Genomic DNA, 19,409 nt, shown 5'->3' on the forward strand with positions numbered 1-19,409 from the left:
TATATATATATATATATATATTAAAAATAAACTCATAAATATCCTAGCCGTCTTTCTCCAAAGGACAAAGTCGTGTTAGATGTACACTACAGTACAGTAAATACATCAGCAAGGACTTTGCATACTAACACAAAAGTTATTCACGTCACTCATGTTGCATTTCGATCTTGTTTGGACGAAATGCCGTATTTGGAAAAAACGTAAGAATAAGCGGCTACATTACCGTGGAACCACAACTAAAAAGTGAAACACAATCGTCAAATGTTGCCTCTTATGATTTTCTTCTTCTTCATTGTATATAAGCGAGAAGCGGTTTTTATCAAGCTTTTTAAGTTGCACCAGGTTTTTGATTTCTTCATCAAGGCAGTTCCAAAGATTTACAGCACATCTTTGAGCAAAAATATAACCAAACTCCAATCCTCAAGGGCCGGTATCCTGCGTGTTTTCGAACTTTCTCTCTCAAACGCACCTAATTCAAAGGATTAGGATCATTTTCAAGCTCCTGCAAAGACTTACTAATGAGCTAATCATTTGAATCAGGTGTGCTGGTAAGAGAAACTGGAAGACATCCAGGATACCGGCCCCCGAGGACTGGAATTTGACACCTACGCTAAAAGCATTGCTCGCAAAGTCATAACATTTCAAAATGTTTTCACAAATTGTACTGTAATTTGAATGGAAAGAAAACCATTCTGTTGGATGCTAGAGCCTTTTCATAGGGTGGATTGTGTCTTTAATGTGTGATCATTTACCTCGCTCTGTGGACGGGCCCACTCCATTTGTTAGAATGGATAGGCCTGGGTGGTTAAGAAGACCGGCGCCCGCAAGGTCCGTCTTGGAGGCCTGCAAGCGAAACTTCTCCAACTCTCTGGACAACAAGCCAAATTGTTCACTCTGGCTGCGACACTTCTCCTCCAGATCTCGCACCTTGGACTGAACAAAAGCATCGATGACGTTGTCAAGATCATGATGTCCATCCAAAGAAGCTTCTGAAATCTGTGAGTCACACGGTTGCAAACTAACTCTTCAGCCCCAGTTGCAAATGAGGTGAATTGAAAAGATTATTTATGATAAGACATTAACTCATTCAACTGCCAACACAGTAAAAGTGATTTTTTATTAATATTCTTGTCAAAGGGAGTGATTGACTTAACTTATTCACTGCCAGACCTGTAAAAATGGATTTTTGTCATCTATAGCAATTGCTGACTGACATTCGTTTTGGAATACTGTAATCATTTTCTTCAAATGCCACAAGATTTTTTTATGGGATTCAAGTCCGACTTTTAGCATGCACTAGGTTTGTGCTGCCGGTTTAAAGATGCAGTGAAATGCAATGCATTTTCATTGCACAAGCCTTAATCTCTATACCCAGAGCACCATCTAGAGCAGTAAAAAAATATTGAAAGTGCTTCAAGAGGCTTCATTTTCCCAACATTACTGTCAGCTGATGATTGTGTCCTTGAATATAGATTTGCCTGGTCTACATACTGGATTTTTATTTGATGAGTGCAGGAATAATTTTTTAAGCTGCAGAAATCACAAAAAGTTTTTTTTGTACTGAATCTTGAGAAACAAATAATTGTGCAAATCTGCTGACAATATTTCTGTTTGCTATGTTTATAGTGCGCTGGTAAAAAGGCACATTTTGCCAATTTTTGTAAAGGGGGTGAAAGTGTGAATACAAATAGCAGGCAGAAAGCATCACACAAACAGAACATATGTTCAGCATCAGAGATAGACCGATAATTGATTTTTCTTTTTTCTTCTCAGTGCCGATCCCAATAATTAGTAGTCAAGGAGACCGATCACCAATTTTGCGCCGATAATCATTTTCAGTAAAGGGAACAATAGAATAAAATAATTACAATTCTAAAGTGTTAGAATTAACTTTAAAAAAATCAACTTTGCTAAAGATAAACACGCTCAATGGTGCCCCCAGCTTCTCATATGTGCTTCCTTGTTTAAATGAGTCCATAGTAAGCTGCTTTTTAGGGGCTTGCTGGTTGACGTTTTTTTTTAAACATCTGGGAGTTTCCCAAAACGAAAGTAACAGAATGTTCCCAATAGAAGCAGAACCTCTAACACAGGTCAATGGAAAAAAAAAGTTCCCTAGTTAACACAATTTTGATTTGATTATCAGCCATCAAATATTTAAAAAGGGCCGCTGAAATGCTGAATATTGGCGCCGATAAGGTAATCTGCTCATCTGATTATCGGTCTATCCCAAGTGACTTGTTCTCTCTTGGAAAAGGGAAAAGTGTCAACACAGTACTAGCTACACCAATACTGGCAGCAAACTGCTGAATTAAGAAGCCAGGATTTTCAAGACGGGCGGCATTACGGCCACTAAAAGCACAAGGATCATTTGGGATGAGGTGGGGAATCAAAGTAATTCTGTCTGTAAAATGTCTATGGAATCCCGAGTAAGTTGGATATCACACATAATGTTTTTCTTCCCTATTAGTGTGCATTATTACAGTTAGAAGAAGCACTGCAGATTTTTCTGTATGAAGTTTGAGTTGGGCTTGCGGTAGAGGTTTCCTGTTTGCATTCGCATCAAACAGTTTAAACATTTCCTGTCTGCGACACCTACACAAGCATTAAGTCATTTTAACTCAGAAGTACCAGTCTACATGAAGACGCAATGTTTTAACGCACACGCAGCAGACTGGCATTATAACAATTTTAAAATGGCTGTCATGGGAGCAAATAATGGCTCAGTTCACATGATTCACGCTGACACCCCCAAAATATGGAAGAGCCAAATAAAGGTTATAGCGGTTTTGTGATTCTAACGGAGGCTAGGCAGGAGTTTGTGCACGGGAAGATTAAAATTGCAGACCGTGGGCTCGAGCAGGTTAAAGGGCAACAGTACCTGCATGCAGTCCAGTGTACTCTGGTTAGCAAAGATGTAAGAAAAGGGGAAAAAAGCAATTCAAAAACATGCTGCTGAAACAACGCAGGAAACAGCAAGAAAAATCCCGTCAGTATCACTAGAATGTCTCTCGGCTGTTAGCAAACAATGAATTATACTTTCTTTTTTTTCCAATAATGTCAAATAATGGCCAATGCAAGGGCTGATTTGGAAAAAAAAAATGTCTGAGGAAGGGCAGAGACTTTCTAATGTAATGCTTGGAGTTAAGTAAAAGGACAAATTGGTCAACAAAAAAAAAGTCAAACAACAGAAAGTCAGATTATAACAGGAGCTGCTATACTCTACCAGCTCCTTCTGCAACACAAGCTGAGTCAACTCCTAAAATGAAGTACACAGTTCATTTAAGAACAAATTGTCATAAGGCAAAATAATATGCTGGAAGACAGTTTCGATGTCAACCAACCTACACCGTGGTATCGATGATTTTTTTTTCCTATTTTCTAAATGACAGATTCAGCATTTCTGGGTTATATATTACATAGTTTATTAACAATTTATTTAGGAATGGTCAAAAGTTTGTAGAACCATTTAGAACAATGATTCTCCAAATGTGAAGGCACTTCAGGGGGTACGTGAGATTTTTAACTGGGTCTCTGAATGTCTCAAATCATTTAATTATTTTCCTGTGTCGTGTGCTTTAATTTGTATGTACGGATATACACAAAAAATGTCAACACAAAGCCACTACGATATAATGCAGAGATGTTCACTCCCCCGCCACTATTTTAGTGGAATATATCATGACCTCACCTCCAACATCTGGACCACCCCCTCATGCTCCCTCTTGGCAAATAATTGAGCCTAAAGGGAAAAAAATAAAAGACGGAATAAAGATTGCTCCAAAACACAGCCATTCTCCGCTAACCACTGTGTTTTATTAGTGCCCAAAGATTGCCTCCTGCTGGGCAAAGATATTCAAAATAGTGCGCTGCTCTTCCTCTTACCCGTTGTAACCTTTTGATTTCATCCTGCTTGAACTTAAGGATAGCCAGAGCCTGCTCATGTTCCAATTCCAACTGCTGCCTTCGCTCAGCGACCTCTCGCATATGCTGCGCAAAGAGACAAAGCAAGTGGACAGGAGGGAAGAAAGTTGTCCTGGATTTAACTGATAAAAACGAGAGGCTCTACTGCACACCTTTAGGACCTGCTCTAGGTTCTCCAGTTTGGCACAGAGTCTCTGGTTCTCCTCGAGAACTGAATCGTGTTGGGCGGTCACTTTAGAGAGTTCTTCCCTCAACTCCTCATTCTCAACTCCGGTCTGTGAAACGAGATCATTTGAATGTGAGATTTCAGCTATGTTCAGGTCATTTCTTTGCTTAACTTGGATGGCTATGTCAAATATTTGCCGGGGAAAAAAAACACAACCAATCGCATAAGCTGACTTTAAAAAGCCACCCAACTTTGAGATCGTTTAAATAAAAAAAAGTGACAAAAATAGACAAGTATCGTATTTTCCACACTATAATGCACACCTTAAAAGCCTTGATTTTTTTAAAAAGCTGATGGTGCGCCTTATAATCAGGTGCGCCTTATATATGGATCAATATTGAGATTGGGATTCGTAGATGGGAAATGAATGACATTGAGTTATTATGCTATTGAGAGTTATTATTTGAATTATTATTGTTATTACTTTGAGTATTACTATATTGTGATTGAAAAAGTTTTAAAATATGTCATTAATTGAGGGTGCGCCTTATAATCCGGTGAGCCTTATATATGGAAAAAGTTTTAAAATATGTCATTAATTGAGGGTGCGCCTTATAATCCGGTGCGCTTTATAGTACGGAAAATACGGTATTCAAATCTTCTAAACAGTTAGCGGGCCCAGCCCACGAATAACATTGCAGACAATTGGGCCACTAACTTGGTCGAGCAGCTGTGCCTTCCTCCTGAGGAGATCCGCCTCCTCCTTTAGTTTCTCATTTTTGCCCTGCTCATCCTCAAGCTGGCTCTCCTGTCACGGAAACACCAGAGAGCGTTCAAATAAAGCCGTCGATGTGAAGGTTTAGGTTTCAATACATTATGCAGATTGGACTAAGAGGATCACTTACCAAATCCAGGCATTTCTTCTGCCGCTTCTTTGCTTCATGCTCAAGAATTTCACATTCTTTTCTCTTCTTTGTCAGCTCACTCTCCTAAAATGGCGACAATGGATATGGGAACATTTGCTTCAGCCGTCATACAGAGAAAGTGAATCAATCTTTTTAAAAAAAAAAAAAAAATTGCCACGGCCCAAACAAAACAGCGTTAGCAGTTAGTCAGTTACCATCCATACTTCCCACATGATAGCAATGAGGTATTACTAAGCTTAGCATGATTTAATTATTTTAAATGCAGCTTATATGTATCGCCAGCATAGGAGAAATCAGATTATTTCAAGGCCACAGGACTTTAATCATTACTAGTGTGTATTTATTTGATATATACCTTTTTCAATAAACTAGAATAGCAAAGCAAAAACTGTGACCCTCGTGAGAAGAGAAGATTCTACGTTACTGCTGCTGCCACGAGCAGCACCAACTGTCTAAAATAGCTTGAACGTGATGTGGTTGAAGGTAGTACTCTAAAAATCAAGATGTTGTCAGATGCTGCAGGAGTTACTGACCAGATAGTGAAGACGTTTCTCCTCCGAATTGTTCTCCCGGGGGGGAGTCGGGCTGAGGCCCGGGCGGGGCGTCACTGGCGGCCCCGACTCCTCCTCCTCCTCCTCAGCGGGAGTCTTCCCAAACCTAGGTGGAGATTCATCTAATGGCGCTGCTGGGGTCTCTCCTACAACCTGACACGAGAATCGTACTGCAAATCAGCCTGTCCGTCATTTTTTACATTCACAGGCGCAAGAGTGACGATACCATCTCGATCGTTGTGTGATAAACTATTGCAAATATTTTGAAATGCTTATAATATGATTTATGAAACAAAACCGTGGCTAGCGTCCGATGAGGGTGCACAAGTGTAGTTAGACTAAACATCACTTGTAAATTGAGGGATTATCAGCAAGCCTCCTTCACGTTGTCTGACTTGAATCAATGAATAATCCACTGGGATTCCCCCAAGCCTTTAACATGACTACAACACAGCAATAGGAAGGATATGATGACTTAACGACGGCAGGTTATTATTTGCATAAACTGTAGGATCTTTCTTCTGCCTGACTGAGTGGGGTAAGGCTGTGAAGGGTTGAAAGTGGTTCTCTAATTTGAGAACAAACCTGCTTATGGTCAGCAGCTGAAGTGTGCGAGTGACGACAAGGCCGTGGCCTAGTGACAGGATCAACAATCACAACTTGCAAAAGAAGGCTCTCTTTATAAATAAGTTAGACATACTGTGATGCGATGTAGGTAAACAAGTATGTGAAGGTATAAAGTCGGTAGGTCCCTCAAGATTTTGGTCCTTCATATCTCAATAAGGGATGAAAATCAGGTGGCCTTTTTGCCAAGAATGTCCACATATTTCAGGCATTCTGATTGATGTTGAATTTGAGATAAAATATGATTTTTTTTTCCTGGTGCACGAAATGAATTTTGCATTAATATCACCTTGTTCAAATAACAAAACCAACACAGTGCATGGTAAGAAATCTCAGAGCAGGACGCTTTCAATGACTGTGCCCATTAACTGCAGACTAGACTGATGGGTGGAACCTCTGCGGCGGAGGCTCCGCCGAACCCCTGAGACCGACTCACCGAACCCCTAGGGTTCGATCGAACCCAGGTTAAGAACCACTACACTAGAGTAATCATTTACTTTTGGTAACTAAGAATTCAGGTAAATAATTGCACATTTAATTCGGTACTAAGTAATACTTACTCTAGGAAATGAAGTATAAAGTCATCAATTTCAACTAAAAAAAAACAGTAAAATGCACAAACCTGACCCTAGAAACTTCTCAATGGATTGAACGGAAAGCTAAGGCGTGCGCTGCTTGCTAAACGTTTTACCACAGGCTTCATTTGTTCATGTTCAAATGAAGCTGTGTTGGGGAAGAACACGCAAACCCCACACAGAAGTCTGGAACGAGGTGGATCTGAACACAGGTCCCTGAACCGTGAGGCGGACGGGCTAACCTATAGCCGTCCGGCTAGGTATCCATCCCACAAAATTATCAGGGCTACTGATAGGTCCTTGTAAATACTGAACATCATATGCGGTGTACAAAAATGATGAAGGGTTAAATGGATGCAACTTCCGCTGAAGTTGAAGCTATGCCCCAACGCGGTGCTTGTTCCATTAGAGGAAGCAACACGAACGTCGCAGTCAGCCCTTTTTAAACGGGCCACTCTCGTGTTTAGGAGATTTTGGTTGCGTCACGTTTCCACCATTATGTCATGACGATGCTACGTGCTAACATTACTAAGGGCGCGAGCCTGTCCTCTCGCCTTCACTTGCTCCCATCATTACATCCACAATGCGCGGTGAAATTAATCAACAATCACGCCCACGTGGGTCACCGTCACTAGCCAAAGAAAGGCTAAAGAGATGTTCCAGCCAGTCAAGGATAGTAAATACATGTCTGGATGCGCAGCAGCGGCTTGCTGTCCAGCGGGGTGGTCCGTGCAAACTCAAGTATCAGGCACAACCTGGGTCCTGCTGCAATGAGGCAGAGACATACCCCATTCAGCAGTCCCCGAGTGCCATAAGCACATTGGTGTAATCCCTGCAGCTACTGAAACGGGTAACTGGATCACTTCTTTTAAAAGCACCTTAATGGATTGGCCTGGCCGTTGATTTTCTTTTTTCATACAGATCATATCCATGTCCGGCGCTAGCATCCTTTGGCCGTCAATTTGCTTACTGGGCTTGATGGCAGGATGTCCTTGTGCATTTTAAGTGTCATTTACATAATGCTGTCAATCACGAATAAGGAGTGCCAGAAAAAAGAACTCTGTGGGAATAGATGTTACAAGGCCTCTAGTCATTAGTCATGATGGAGCGCCTGATAACCCATAAACAGAAGCCACATGTAACAAGCTGCCACCATCTCCGGCGGACAGCCGGATCTCTGCGATGAAAATGTTAAGTTTAGCGTGACTTGGGCTCCGACCTCTAAGTAACTCAAAGCCGCGAAGAACAAGAATACAAGGCCAAACACGGGGCAAGAATCAGACGGGCGACCTACCCCTTTCGTGTGATGGGAGGCAACATCGAGGCTAGCGCTGGGCCTGCTAGTTATCCAGAGCAGGGCTTGGTCGAAAAGTCTTTGGTGCGGCCGGAGTCTTACCTAGCGCCCCAAACCCTCTCACCGCTGCCACAGCAACAGAGAGCGGATTACTGGACTGTACCATTCTGTTGTTAGAGGGGATTAGAGTTCACACAACATGTCCCCGTTCTGGGCGTTCGTGTGCCGCCGCGAGTGCGTGTGTGCGGCCCACAAAAGAGAGATTACCGCAATCGGCATTCTCATTTGAGCTTCCCAGAGAGAGGCTGGACGTCCGCAGACGCTTGCAAATAAAGAATATGCCGCAAGGGACATCATGCCAGGATAAACGTCACCGTGTGAAAAATACTCCGTGCGGTCACAGAGGTCAACACTCCCCACCACTTACAAATACAGTAAGATAAGTTAAGTCTCGCGAATGATTAAAGAGATGTCAACACCGCATTATGTAACCGATTGCTACAGCGACGATATCACGGCCGGCGCGTAGCATATCAAAGCGTCGACTCCACGGCGCAAAGGGTAAGGAAGTGATCGAGCGTGCAGAAGGCGGGCATCGAGAGTGTGTGAGTTTTGCATCTTTGATTGGGTCCAAGTTCGAGAAAGGGAATCATCTCATTATGGCTTGCGGCAGATTAGTATGGGCTCAAACCACAAGCCATTATATAACGCCGCAAAGCAGCATGAGCGCCAGCGCAAAACATACTCGCGCATTCGGGGATAGATGTTATTTTGCCAAAATATTTACTCTCTGTTTTACCCTATTTAGGAGGATGAGAATATTCCCCATTTGGTTCTTTTAAAACAGCACAATTAATTAGCAAAGAATACTATCAAGTCAACTATCAACTAAAGTCAACTATCAAGTGTTTATATTTTCTTCTGATTTTGTTTAGAAAAAAAATGAGGTTTGTATGTTCAATTAATCAATCAAAACATACTTGCATATTCAGGGCTAAATGTTGTATTGCTAACATAGTTACGTCTCTTTATTCTAGCCTTTTGACATCAGATTAGGTGGATGAGAAAACGTTCATCATGTTTTTATCATTTATAATAGAATCAAATGAGGGACATTTACTTGAGAACAGAACCTGACTGAGCTTGGCGTTATCGGGACTTTAAGGGAGCGATTTTTACCTTGTCTTCCGCAACCCCCAGGTTAGGAAATTTCTCCTCACACCTCTCTGGGCCAGCAGGATCCGAACTGCGGTTTTGGTGCTCCGTGGTTGAGATGACGGCCAGCTGCCTTTGAAGGCGGAGAACCTCCCGTTGAGACTCTCGGAGGAGTTTCTCAAATTCCGCTCGATTTGACGGCTCGGGGCAGCCCTGTACAACACATCGGTGCATTTTGTTTTTTCGTCAAAATGACATTCTTTAATCGTGACACACGATGATGCATTCTATGAACTGACTTTTTATAAATATATATTTACTGTTGACCGCTATTTGCGTGGAATACCGGGCCAGCCCATGAATAGTGAATATGCATAAATACAGTAGTTGACTCCTACTGAAATGCATTGGGAGAAAATACATGATGAATTTTCTAACTAAAATAGGACGGTTAATGTGTAATCGCCACTTTTTCTGACAGAAAATCTACATGGATCAGGCCCTATATAAAACAGAACAGATATTGAGCATTATTTATCATTCGAATAATGAATTTTGTAGGACAACAAAGCAATTTAACACTCTTGTAAGTTGCATAAAGTGCACATACAGTAGGAGCAGAGGGTGCTCTTTTAAATTCTGTATCAGAGACAGCTGTAAAACCTGGAAATAAAAGTTGACATGGGAATATCTTATCTAATATTTATCTTTTGAAATAAAACCCAAATGCTTTCAGCCCCCAGTAAAAATAGAAGGAATCAGCCTTAAAAGTTCCATTACTGGAGGGGTGTTGACAACTTGACAGCAGTACAATTGTTGTCCATCGGAGGGCAGACTTGAGTCAACATGAGCCAGAAATTGGGCTGACGGGTGGGAATAATCACAGGAACTCTCTCTTCCAAGATCAATAACATTCAGAGACAAAGCCGAGATCAGTGAATATAGATTAACACCAGAAAGTATCAGGGCCGAAGGTATGAGTTGTAAGAAATTAGACATAAAATATACGTACTTTATCGCTGTCCAGCCGTGCCTCCAGTTCCCTAACATCCTGCTGGAGCGCAGCGATCTCCTTGTCCTTGCACAACAGAGCATCCGCATGCTGGGCCAGGTCACGTGCCCGTTGCCGTGCAAACGCCCTCTTGTAGTGTTCCACTGATCCGGGCCTTATCAATGATGGTGCAGGTGAACTCACCTACAAATCATTTACACTGCATAGTTACACGTTCAGAATCCAAACAACTACTCCTAGCTTAGCCTCAACTCCACATAATTCACCATAAAGTATTCATCACATCACTTTAAACACAGGCGCGGTCATCAAAAAATAAATAAACATCAAAGCAATGCTTCTGAATTATTAGCGAGTTCGCTGTTTTCTCTTTCACATCACAAATAATTCTCCAAAGTGACTAATGATTCCAGTAAGGCCCCACCCAATAAGACAGTGAAGTTGCGTTCCAGTGGGATGGATTGTTATTCAAAGAGGGAGCGCGGTTGTTTCGAGAACGCTTCTATTCACCGCGTGCGTTCAACAGTTTGATAATGAGTTCATTCTAGCGTTTGGGTCAGAGTGAGGACAAACTTGCTGCTCATCACAGTCACAATGGAAAAACATTAGCAGCGGTAAATGTGTGCAGTATACCATTTTGAGGTTGGCCTCCTGCAATTTGCGTGCCCTCTCCTCCAGCCGCTTGGCAAGCACAGCAAGCTCCGTGTTCTTCCTCCTCAGCCGCCTGACCTTCTCCTCCGTTTCTGGAGCACTGCTCTTCCGCTAAACACATGGGCGGAACAAATAACATCAGACCGCTCCTGCAGTAAATAGTAACCGTACAAAAAAATAGTCCTGAGGAATTCAAGCGCAGCGCTCTTTCGATATTGTTTGTGCCATCTCATGTCATAAAGATTAGCTGTCGATTTTAAACTTACCAAGAGGCAATTTTCCTCCCTCAGTATGCCGCATGTCTTCTTAAGTTCATCCAAAGCTCGCAAGAGTTCAAAGTTCTGCCGTACCAGAAACCGGTAGTCTGCACCATTCTGGAACAAAAATAATTTGATAAAAATGGATAGAAGGAATAAGACTCCACGCCTTATTTATTTTTTGATTGTTTATTTTATGAGATAAGGTGTGGCTGTTTCAACAGTATGAACATCTGTGCATCAAAAGGCTTCTCCATGAACCCTTGGCACTTGCTAATGCTAGTTGACAGATGATCACTACTGGACAGGCTTTTCATTAGAGCAACTCAATAGGCTGACCACACACCCTCGGCCTAAGAGGAAGAAGAGCTGTGCACCCACGCGCCAGTGGAGAGAGCTGATTCACTGATGGATGGATTTCGAGGGTGCCTTGGCTCAGGAGGAATAGACTCATCTCTAGCGCATTAAAAGGAGATGGAGCCATTTTACAGAACATGACTATCAGTAGTTGAATTTGTCGCTAGCAAATGGTCAAACATGCTTAAATGCCAAATGTGGATAGTTTGGAGGAAGCTATAATTATGTCATGGAGTGTCATTGCGCTGTAGTGGTGCTTTGCTGCCTTACACCAGATGGAGCTGGCTCAGTTAGCGGGGCAGATGCAACTGTGCAGCAGAAGGCCAAGGGTCTCGACACAAGGTGTCAGAATGGGGCAGAGTCACCTCACTGTACTCCATTCATAAATGCATTTGTGTTGAGAAAATATAATGTAAAGGGTGAAGATGATTCAAGTGCCAAAATCAACACTGTGCAATAACACCTTCTACAAAAGATTTTTAGATTGCCTTCAAATCCAAAGCTGGATGCTTCATGATTTCCCAGGTTCATTCATTTGTGTGGGCAGGAATAGCAATACAGTATAAAGTGAAGAGTGACTCAGCAAAGAAGACGACTTGCACACCTTTTAAAGCCCTGACAGGCTGACTTTGCTGTGCTGGCACTTGGGCAACTGAGAAACTGTCCGGATGGGGGCTTAATGACTTTACTCATTGTTGGCACAAGAGCGACGACTAATTCGCCGGAAATCTTGAGTCAGCTTTGCATCAGCTTTTCTCAATTCTCAAGAGCTTTCAAGACCAACAGTAACATTTACAACTATTTAATACACGACAAAGTTGTGCATCATTTACACGCGCACGCACACACCCATGACCCACACCCACACGCATGACCTAAAAAAATGTTTTTACTCCAAAAATGTTACAGAACCCAATCAATCTCTCAATTCTTTCAATCTTTTGACATCACGAGTCCTAAGTATTAAGTCGAGTCCTAAGTATTAGGTCTATAGCGACACTTGAATCGTTCAACAAGATTGTACTGACATCAGAAGCACTCCAAAAGTCTGTTTATTATGTGGGGTGATTTGATACACAACGGCACCTCGTGCTCATATTTAAGTCATGAAGACGCTCTCTGAAGTGTCCGCTCAAATCTCCTGTATTTATCACCCATGGGGCACCCAACACTGATGTATTATGGGGCGGACCCTCCTTTAAGCACGACAAGGACAAAGAACATCGAACATAACAGACTGCTTTTATGGCCCCAAGCATTTTAAGCAATCTACATCCACATCCACACATTGGTCCATTACTTAAAAAATAAAGTATATTCTCAGCTAACCTTATCTGAAAAAGAAAAATACATGTTGTGTTGCATCTTTTTTACAGAACCCACATTGCACCAAGCTACTAGCAGACACTAACAAAAAAAAAAAAAAAACATTATCATGGCTGCATCAATCACGTGGGCAGCACAAATAAAAACATCACCATCCTCTGGGGGCATCATGGGATTATTAAGACGTTAGAGAACAAAAAAAAGCCCCGCGATTAACCACCATAGTACATACTTGTAAAAACACGTACAGTATAGTCCATTAAATACAGGGTGATATTGAAGCAACTTTGTGTGCATTTGCCGCCAAGCAGTGCATGACCTCTGTTCCACAGAGACAGTCCATATCAGACAGCTAGACAGTGACTCGGGGGTGCTAATACTCTAGAGGATACCCCAACCCTCGTCTATCAATTATTCATTAAGTTATAACATAAATATGCAGGAAGCATGAGGAAATATGGCCATTTAGAATCAGTGATGGAAAATAATGGACCAGGACATCTTACAGATGTTGCTTAGCTTTAAATCACAAAGAAACAAAAAGATGCAGGCAACGGTTTTCACATAGCATGCTTCTTTTAACGTGTTCAATCTCAAAGATATATTTCTATGTTTTTTTTTTGTTTTTGTTTTTTAGAGATCAGACATTCAATCCTAGGTTGTTGTTTATTTTTCAAAAATGTTTAAGTGTTTTGTTAAAGGAGGGTCTAAAAATTGCTGCTACTCATTGAATTAAGTACTAATGTAATTGATTACTTTTGCTGAATTAAGTACAAAATAATTAATTGGCCAAAAACATGATTTTTTTTTTATTTTTTTTTTTTAAATAAGTTGATCAATAAATAAATGCCTGGGGTCCTTAATAAAACATACAAAAAAATACTGACTTCAAAAATAATGACTGGGTTTAAATGAGTTTTAAAAAAAAGTGTAAGAAAAGTTTTTCTCGAAAAAAAAGGCGAAATATGGGTTTTCAGTTTTTTGTTGGCGAGTTCAAGCATAGGAATAGTAAAGTCTGACAATAAGGTCTGTAAGAGAAATCCAAAGTGTTCCACTTTCTATTCTCCCACAGGTACAAAGTAGGTCGGTCAATTAAGACAGTGCAGTGCTGGCATTTACCAGGACAAACTCGCTATCTGGTTAGATAAAAATACAAAAAACGTGCATTGTCAACTAATCCCTAATATTCATACATTCAACAACAATTTTAACCTTTTGGCTGCTGGAAAATGAAAATAGAGACCTCAAGGAGAATATTTTTGGAGAAATCTCTAAATCAATATTTTTGTCCACACAATCTAAATTTGCCATTTACACCAAACTTTATCTGCTGAGACGCGGACCCTTTCTGCCAAATTTGTACCTGGGTATTATTCTTAAAATAAAATATAAGCAATCCAGTTGGAAACTTGCATCTCGGGCTTTTTCATCTCAACACAAGAACAGTGTCGCACTCTTGAAAGGATGATGGTTACTCACTAATGTAGCACCACAGCCACCCACTTGTATTCACGTCATGAGGGAAGCATCAGGAATTTTTTTCACGGCCTAGAGAAAATCTCAATCTCAAAAAGACTCTCTCAAACCATGTGACACTTTGCTTCACCAACTGGAGGCCAGTTGAGAGTCAGCCTGATTTTTGTTTTTTTTCCCCAAGCACAAGTTACACATTCAGAAAGCTTGTTTTTAATGTTGACCAACTTTTACATAATGCCGGACAATGCCTTCTCTTCAGAACCGTTGCTGTGAAATCAATAGCTTGTACTATTGCTATTTCTATCTGCTGTTTAAAAAAATGCATACCTTGTGGTTTCCTTCTGCTTCGAAACCATGCAAGTTTTCATAGAGCGAGTGGTGCCTCTTTCCTAATAACGACGTTGAAGGGAAAGTAGCAGAAGTCGGCATGGCCTTGTCTGAAACCGCTTGGGATTTTCTCAACTCGGGCTGTTCTAGAGTCTGGTCCTCCTGTCGGCACTGCATATTTCCACGTGGAGACGTGTGCTGGGGCGGCTCCGGCCGAGTCCACAGATCATACATCACTCTCGATCAAGAAGGACAAATGATACGGAGCTCGCGCCGACTGGTGCTCGAGTACATGGAAAAACTCTGGGAAGTTCTCCCATCAAACGCGGGAGGTCCATAAGCAGAGCTCTTTTTCACAGCTTATTTTAAATGACGTCTGAAGCCAAAGCCCTGGTCAGTAACTCCAAAAAGTGGCATAAAAGCCTTTAAGGTTATAATGCCCGTTCCACATCATTTGAAGACAAAGCGCCTCGCCCATCTCGGAGCAATGACATCTTCCAAAACGAGGCCAGTGCCCCTCAAAAACACATGACGTGAATCTCCCTCCGTTTCCAAAGGCAAATCGGTTACCGTCATCGTCCCGACACTTGAAATGTCCTTCGTACAGACTCGAGCTTCAGAGTAACGCTGCGCTACTCACGGAGATTCCATAGTCATGCCTCACCACTGTGTGTCTATGGCCAGTTTGCCATAGCCGGGAGAAAAGCGAGTCGTGTTGAAACAAAACATACGGGTCATACGGGAAAAAAGAGCAAACAAGAACATGTAGAAGGAGGCAAAAACACAAGAGGAATAAAATTGCAGTGTGCCTATAAAGCTAAGATGTCCAGCTCTTCCGTGCTCTTCCGAGGCTGCGTCTCTCTCATGTTGTTTGCGGCGCCATAAAGGTGAAGAAAAAGGACGATTGGAAAAATGAGCGTGTGAAACGGTGGTTGTCATTGAGAGGAGGGGGCGGGGAAGAATTCTTGATGATCCTATCACAAAACGGCAAGCGTTCAGGCAGTGCCCAATCATAACAGCGACTATGGCTGGTTTCCATGGAGATGACGCTGGAATGATGGTGGCTCCCTATTGATTGTTCAACAGACTGCAACACGCGCAGGCTGCACGAGACACTCAGTTGAGCAAGTGAAACTAATTCCAATGTGGAGTTGCGCTTTTACACTTGTCAAAGCAATTAGCAGCCTGACAAGAAGCCGAGTGGAAAACATTTACTCAGTTGAGGACTAATTTCACCGCCCTCAGTAAAACATTGTATCTAAATGTTTGAGGGATACGAATATTTTAAGGCCTCTCTGATCAGATGAGATATATACACACACACACACACACACACACACACACACACACACACACACACACACACACACACATATATATATATATATATATATATATATATATATATACATATATATATATATATATATATATATATATATATATATATATATATATATATATATGTCAAACACATTTTGCTGCGATTGGCTTGACATATAATTCTGACGTGTACAGAAATAAGTGGGTATCCTGGGCAAGAAAATAAATTAAAAAAAAAAAACCTAATAAAAATTTTTCTTGTTTGTTTGGTTTTTTTTAACCCAGGTGCAGTGTTCCGAAAAATACCCACAGTAATCGAAATCCGCAAAGTACACATTGAACTTAATGAAAATCCATGGTCGATATTTTCTTTGAATATAAATAATATTGCTTCATAATAGCGACGTAAAGCTGCCATAGAAAAGGTTATGTTCATAAATGAAAATTTGCAATAAAGTGAACTACAAATATTGAACCACAACATTGTGAGGGAACACTAGTGGAATTGTGTAAACTTGTGTAGACTTGTTTCACCCTTAATGTGGTTTGTTGGAAATGTTGCTGCTCTAAAGACAAAACTTGACAAATCCTGGCTGCTTCATGAAGCAAAAACGTAAAATACGCGTCCACCAATTACACACAAACAATGACTCTACAAAACTAATTGTATAATCCAAGTGGCGTTTGTTTATAAACACAAATGAATCATGAGTTGAAATCTGGAAACATTGTCACTTACCTCCATGTTGGCGTCCACGTATTTAGAGGGAGGGGACTCATCTGACCCAATGCACTGCGTGTGGTAGTTGCACTGTGCATGAGAAGTGAGACGTGGGTGACCACTTTTTAGAGCCTTGGCGCAACAGGTGTCCACCGCGACACTCGTCGCAAACGCGTCTTCTAAAAACAAGTCAGCGCTTGATGCCAGCTGGTCCCGTTTGCTTTTGGTCTTGGATGACCAGGGTGTGATTTTGGATCCATGCGATGAGGTCCCAGAGGTGGTTAGACGAGGCACGATTTCACCAAAGTTGCTGCCATCTTGCGTTAACTGTCTGGCAATCTGTCTTTTGTGCAAAAAGTCTTGGTGAGTGTCCAGCAGGCGGCAAAGGATGATGGCTTTTTCCAGCTCCGATTCCTGCCTATGCAATTTATAGACTCCCTGCTGACTATTTATTTTCCCAGAGAGCATCAGTAGCAGCTGCTCCAGATTCAAGCGTGTTTTGCGTGTGGAGCCGCCCGCCTCAATGTGAATGTAGCGCCCACGGTCTTTAAAGAGACACCGCGGCCTGCTGGAGTGTCTGCCTTTTTGACGCGTACGTCTGGAAGTCGCCTCCCTCACGACCTCTTGTAGTTCCCATAGGTGCCTGTTCTCCACAGAGAGGGCCCGCTCTGTATGCTCCTCTTCCACTTCAAAAACATCGTGTGGCCTTTCTAGAGCTGAATCATGGTTCACCTGGCCCTGCCACGGTTTGTTGGGTGATAATAGCAGAGAGCGATCACTGTTTTTTCTCATTGTGCCACAGTCATAGCCCAGCATGCACATGTGACATGGTCATCTTTAAAGAGTGTAAGTATCACAAGATGATTGGAGGTGCAGGTGGCTGGTGGATAGTTTATATCAGCATGCAGGGCACTAGAATGATGAGACAGAAAAGGGTGCACTGTACAGAAAATGGTATGACAAGAAATGCCAATGCTACAATCTTGCAAAAGAAACTACAGTACTTACATATTATAGTGACATCCATTTCAAGAGCTGTAACAACTGTTCGCTCTTCATAGATGACTAACATTCTAGTTAGACTCAAACCATTGAAAATGTTAGGAAAAGTTCAGGGTTTGATGCAGTCACTTTTTGAATGTGAAATTGATTAAAACTGGAAAAAAAATACAGCATGCTGGGGAGGGCATAGTTATACGGGCAATTCGCCCAGCCTAAAAGCAATTACATTTTTACAATTAATACTCCTTTAATAGTGCCGTTTAAAACTGACATTTTCGTATTTGAAGCAGCTCTTGGATTGGATATCACAATTAACTATGTACTGCATTGTGCAATTTGAGGCTAAAAGCACAGATGATTTGTTAATGATGGTATGATCTATGAAATAATGGATTAATTAGTAACAAATTACACTATGATCTGAGGTATTAGTTGTTGACATCTAAAATACCCTCAAACTACTGTTAATCTATGAATGCAACAAGTGTCATTGCAGAGAACTTTACACCAATAAGATCGATGCAATGAAAGGTTTAAACGTTATCGTAAACGACGGTGTGCTCCATCTAGACACGCTTCGTAATACATTCAATAGTCCGCTGCGTAATTAGCTTAGATGAGGACCCTAAACTATATTGTATTTTCAAAATACAATTAAAAAAACACAGCGGTAAAATTAAATGAAAAGAGACTGGTCAGCTTGAATTGGCTTTAGTGCGTTTAGCAGCCAACATTAGCGCAATGCTTTCAATTGTCTGGCTGCAACTTCAAGCAAACTCACCTCTAGCGGATACGAACATCGCAAACGTTACTGCGCTTAAACTGCATTCGGCGACATTAAAATTATGTGCAACAGTGACACCGTTAGCTCCAAAATGTTGTTGGAGCATGCGACGGGGTAACAGTCCTGTCAGGGAGTTTGTTTATCCGTAAGGAACATGTCAACCGAATGGACTGTCCGGGAGCAGTGCCGCCTTCAGGTACCCTCCGGCGTTTTACTACTCTCCGAGGTTCCTTTGCTTTATTTGTTACCGGTGATCATGAAGGCAACATGAATTCGGTTGATGTGTGTAGGACGATGACGACAAGTGGCGAGAACTCGTCAGTGCAGAGTATTCCACTACAAAAAAAAAGCGCATTCCGCTACTCGCTATTAGAGGATAGAAGAATGCTTCATTGGCAAAAAATAAAAAAATAAAAAAATAAGGCTGTACAAAGTAATAACAGGGCGTGCAAATAATTGTGGCATACGTGATTTAGTGTAAAAGAATTATTTCTTAATCTGTGACTGTTAACTCACTGAATTAATGTACAGTATATGAATGTATTTTTTTCCCGTTTTTAAGCAAACAAAACAACGCAAACATAATGTCCTAAATGTTACGCAACATTGTAACCCCCCCCCCCCCCCCAAAAAAAAACAACTATACGTAACACGTTTCTTACAGAGCAGATAAAGTAATCTGTGTCACACATAAATCATTTCACTGCTTTTGTAATCCAGCTCTGCAAGTGTCCAACTAACAAAAGGTGTCAAGAAGTTGCAAAACTACATGTCAAGTTTAAAATCAAGGCCCTCCACTGCTAACAAAAGTGCTGAATGCGTTGGGACTGGGTGGAGTACAGGCCATGACAGAAAGCTTTGGCGAGTTAACACTGAGTTCCTCGGCAACCCAGAGTAATAATCTGGACATGATGGCAATTTCCCACTGCAGACTGCAGCCTGTACATTCATTTCCTTTTGG

At 41.5% G+C, this 19,409-nt stretch overlaps 1 protein-coding gene across 1 annotated transcript in view; it reads right to left on the reverse strand.

Moving 5' to 3' along the window:
- Window positions 1-17,493, reverse strand: part of tspoap1 (TSPO associated protein 1) — a 33,884-nt gene extending 16,391 nt beyond the window's left edge. Inside the window, exons 1-14 of the mRNA XM_088440558.1 lie at window positions 16,681-17,493; window positions 11,142-11,249; window positions 10,858-10,986; window positions 10,225-10,407; window positions 9,237-9,425; window positions 5,547-5,717; window positions 4,993-5,076; window positions 4,806-4,895; window positions 4,074-4,196; window positions 3,883-3,987; window positions 3,689-3,739; window positions 3,224-3,256; window positions 2,879-2,899; window positions 753-933 (exon numbers count right to left, since the gene is read on the reverse strand). Coding sequence (XP_088296684.1) covers window positions 753-933; window positions 2,879-2,899; window positions 3,224-3,256; window positions 3,689-3,739; window positions 3,883-3,987; window positions 4,074-4,196; window positions 4,806-4,895; window positions 4,993-5,076; window positions 5,547-5,717; window positions 9,237-9,425; window positions 10,225-10,407; window positions 10,858-10,986; window positions 11,142-11,249; window positions 16,681-17,484 — 2,272 coding nt within the window. The 5' untranslated portion in view covers window positions 17,485-17,493. The remainder of the gene's footprint in view (window positions 1-752; window positions 934-2,878; window positions 2,900-3,223; window positions 3,257-3,688; window positions 3,740-3,882; window positions 3,988-4,073; window positions 4,197-4,805; window positions 4,896-4,992; window positions 5,077-5,546; window positions 5,718-9,236; window positions 9,426-10,224; window positions 10,408-10,857; window positions 10,987-11,141; window positions 11,250-16,680) is intronic.
- Between the last annotated feature and the right edge of the window lie 1,916 nt (window positions 17,494-19,409).

This window comes from Hippichthys cyanospilos, chromosome 18, assembly GCF_059441005.1.
Source record: "Hippichthys cyanospilos isolate Australia breed blue-spotted pipefish chromosome 18, RoL_Hcya_1.0, whole genome shotgun sequence".
Taxonomy (NCBI): Eukaryota; Metazoa; Chordata; class Actinopteri; order Syngnathiformes; family Syngnathidae; genus Hippichthys; species Hippichthys cyanospilos.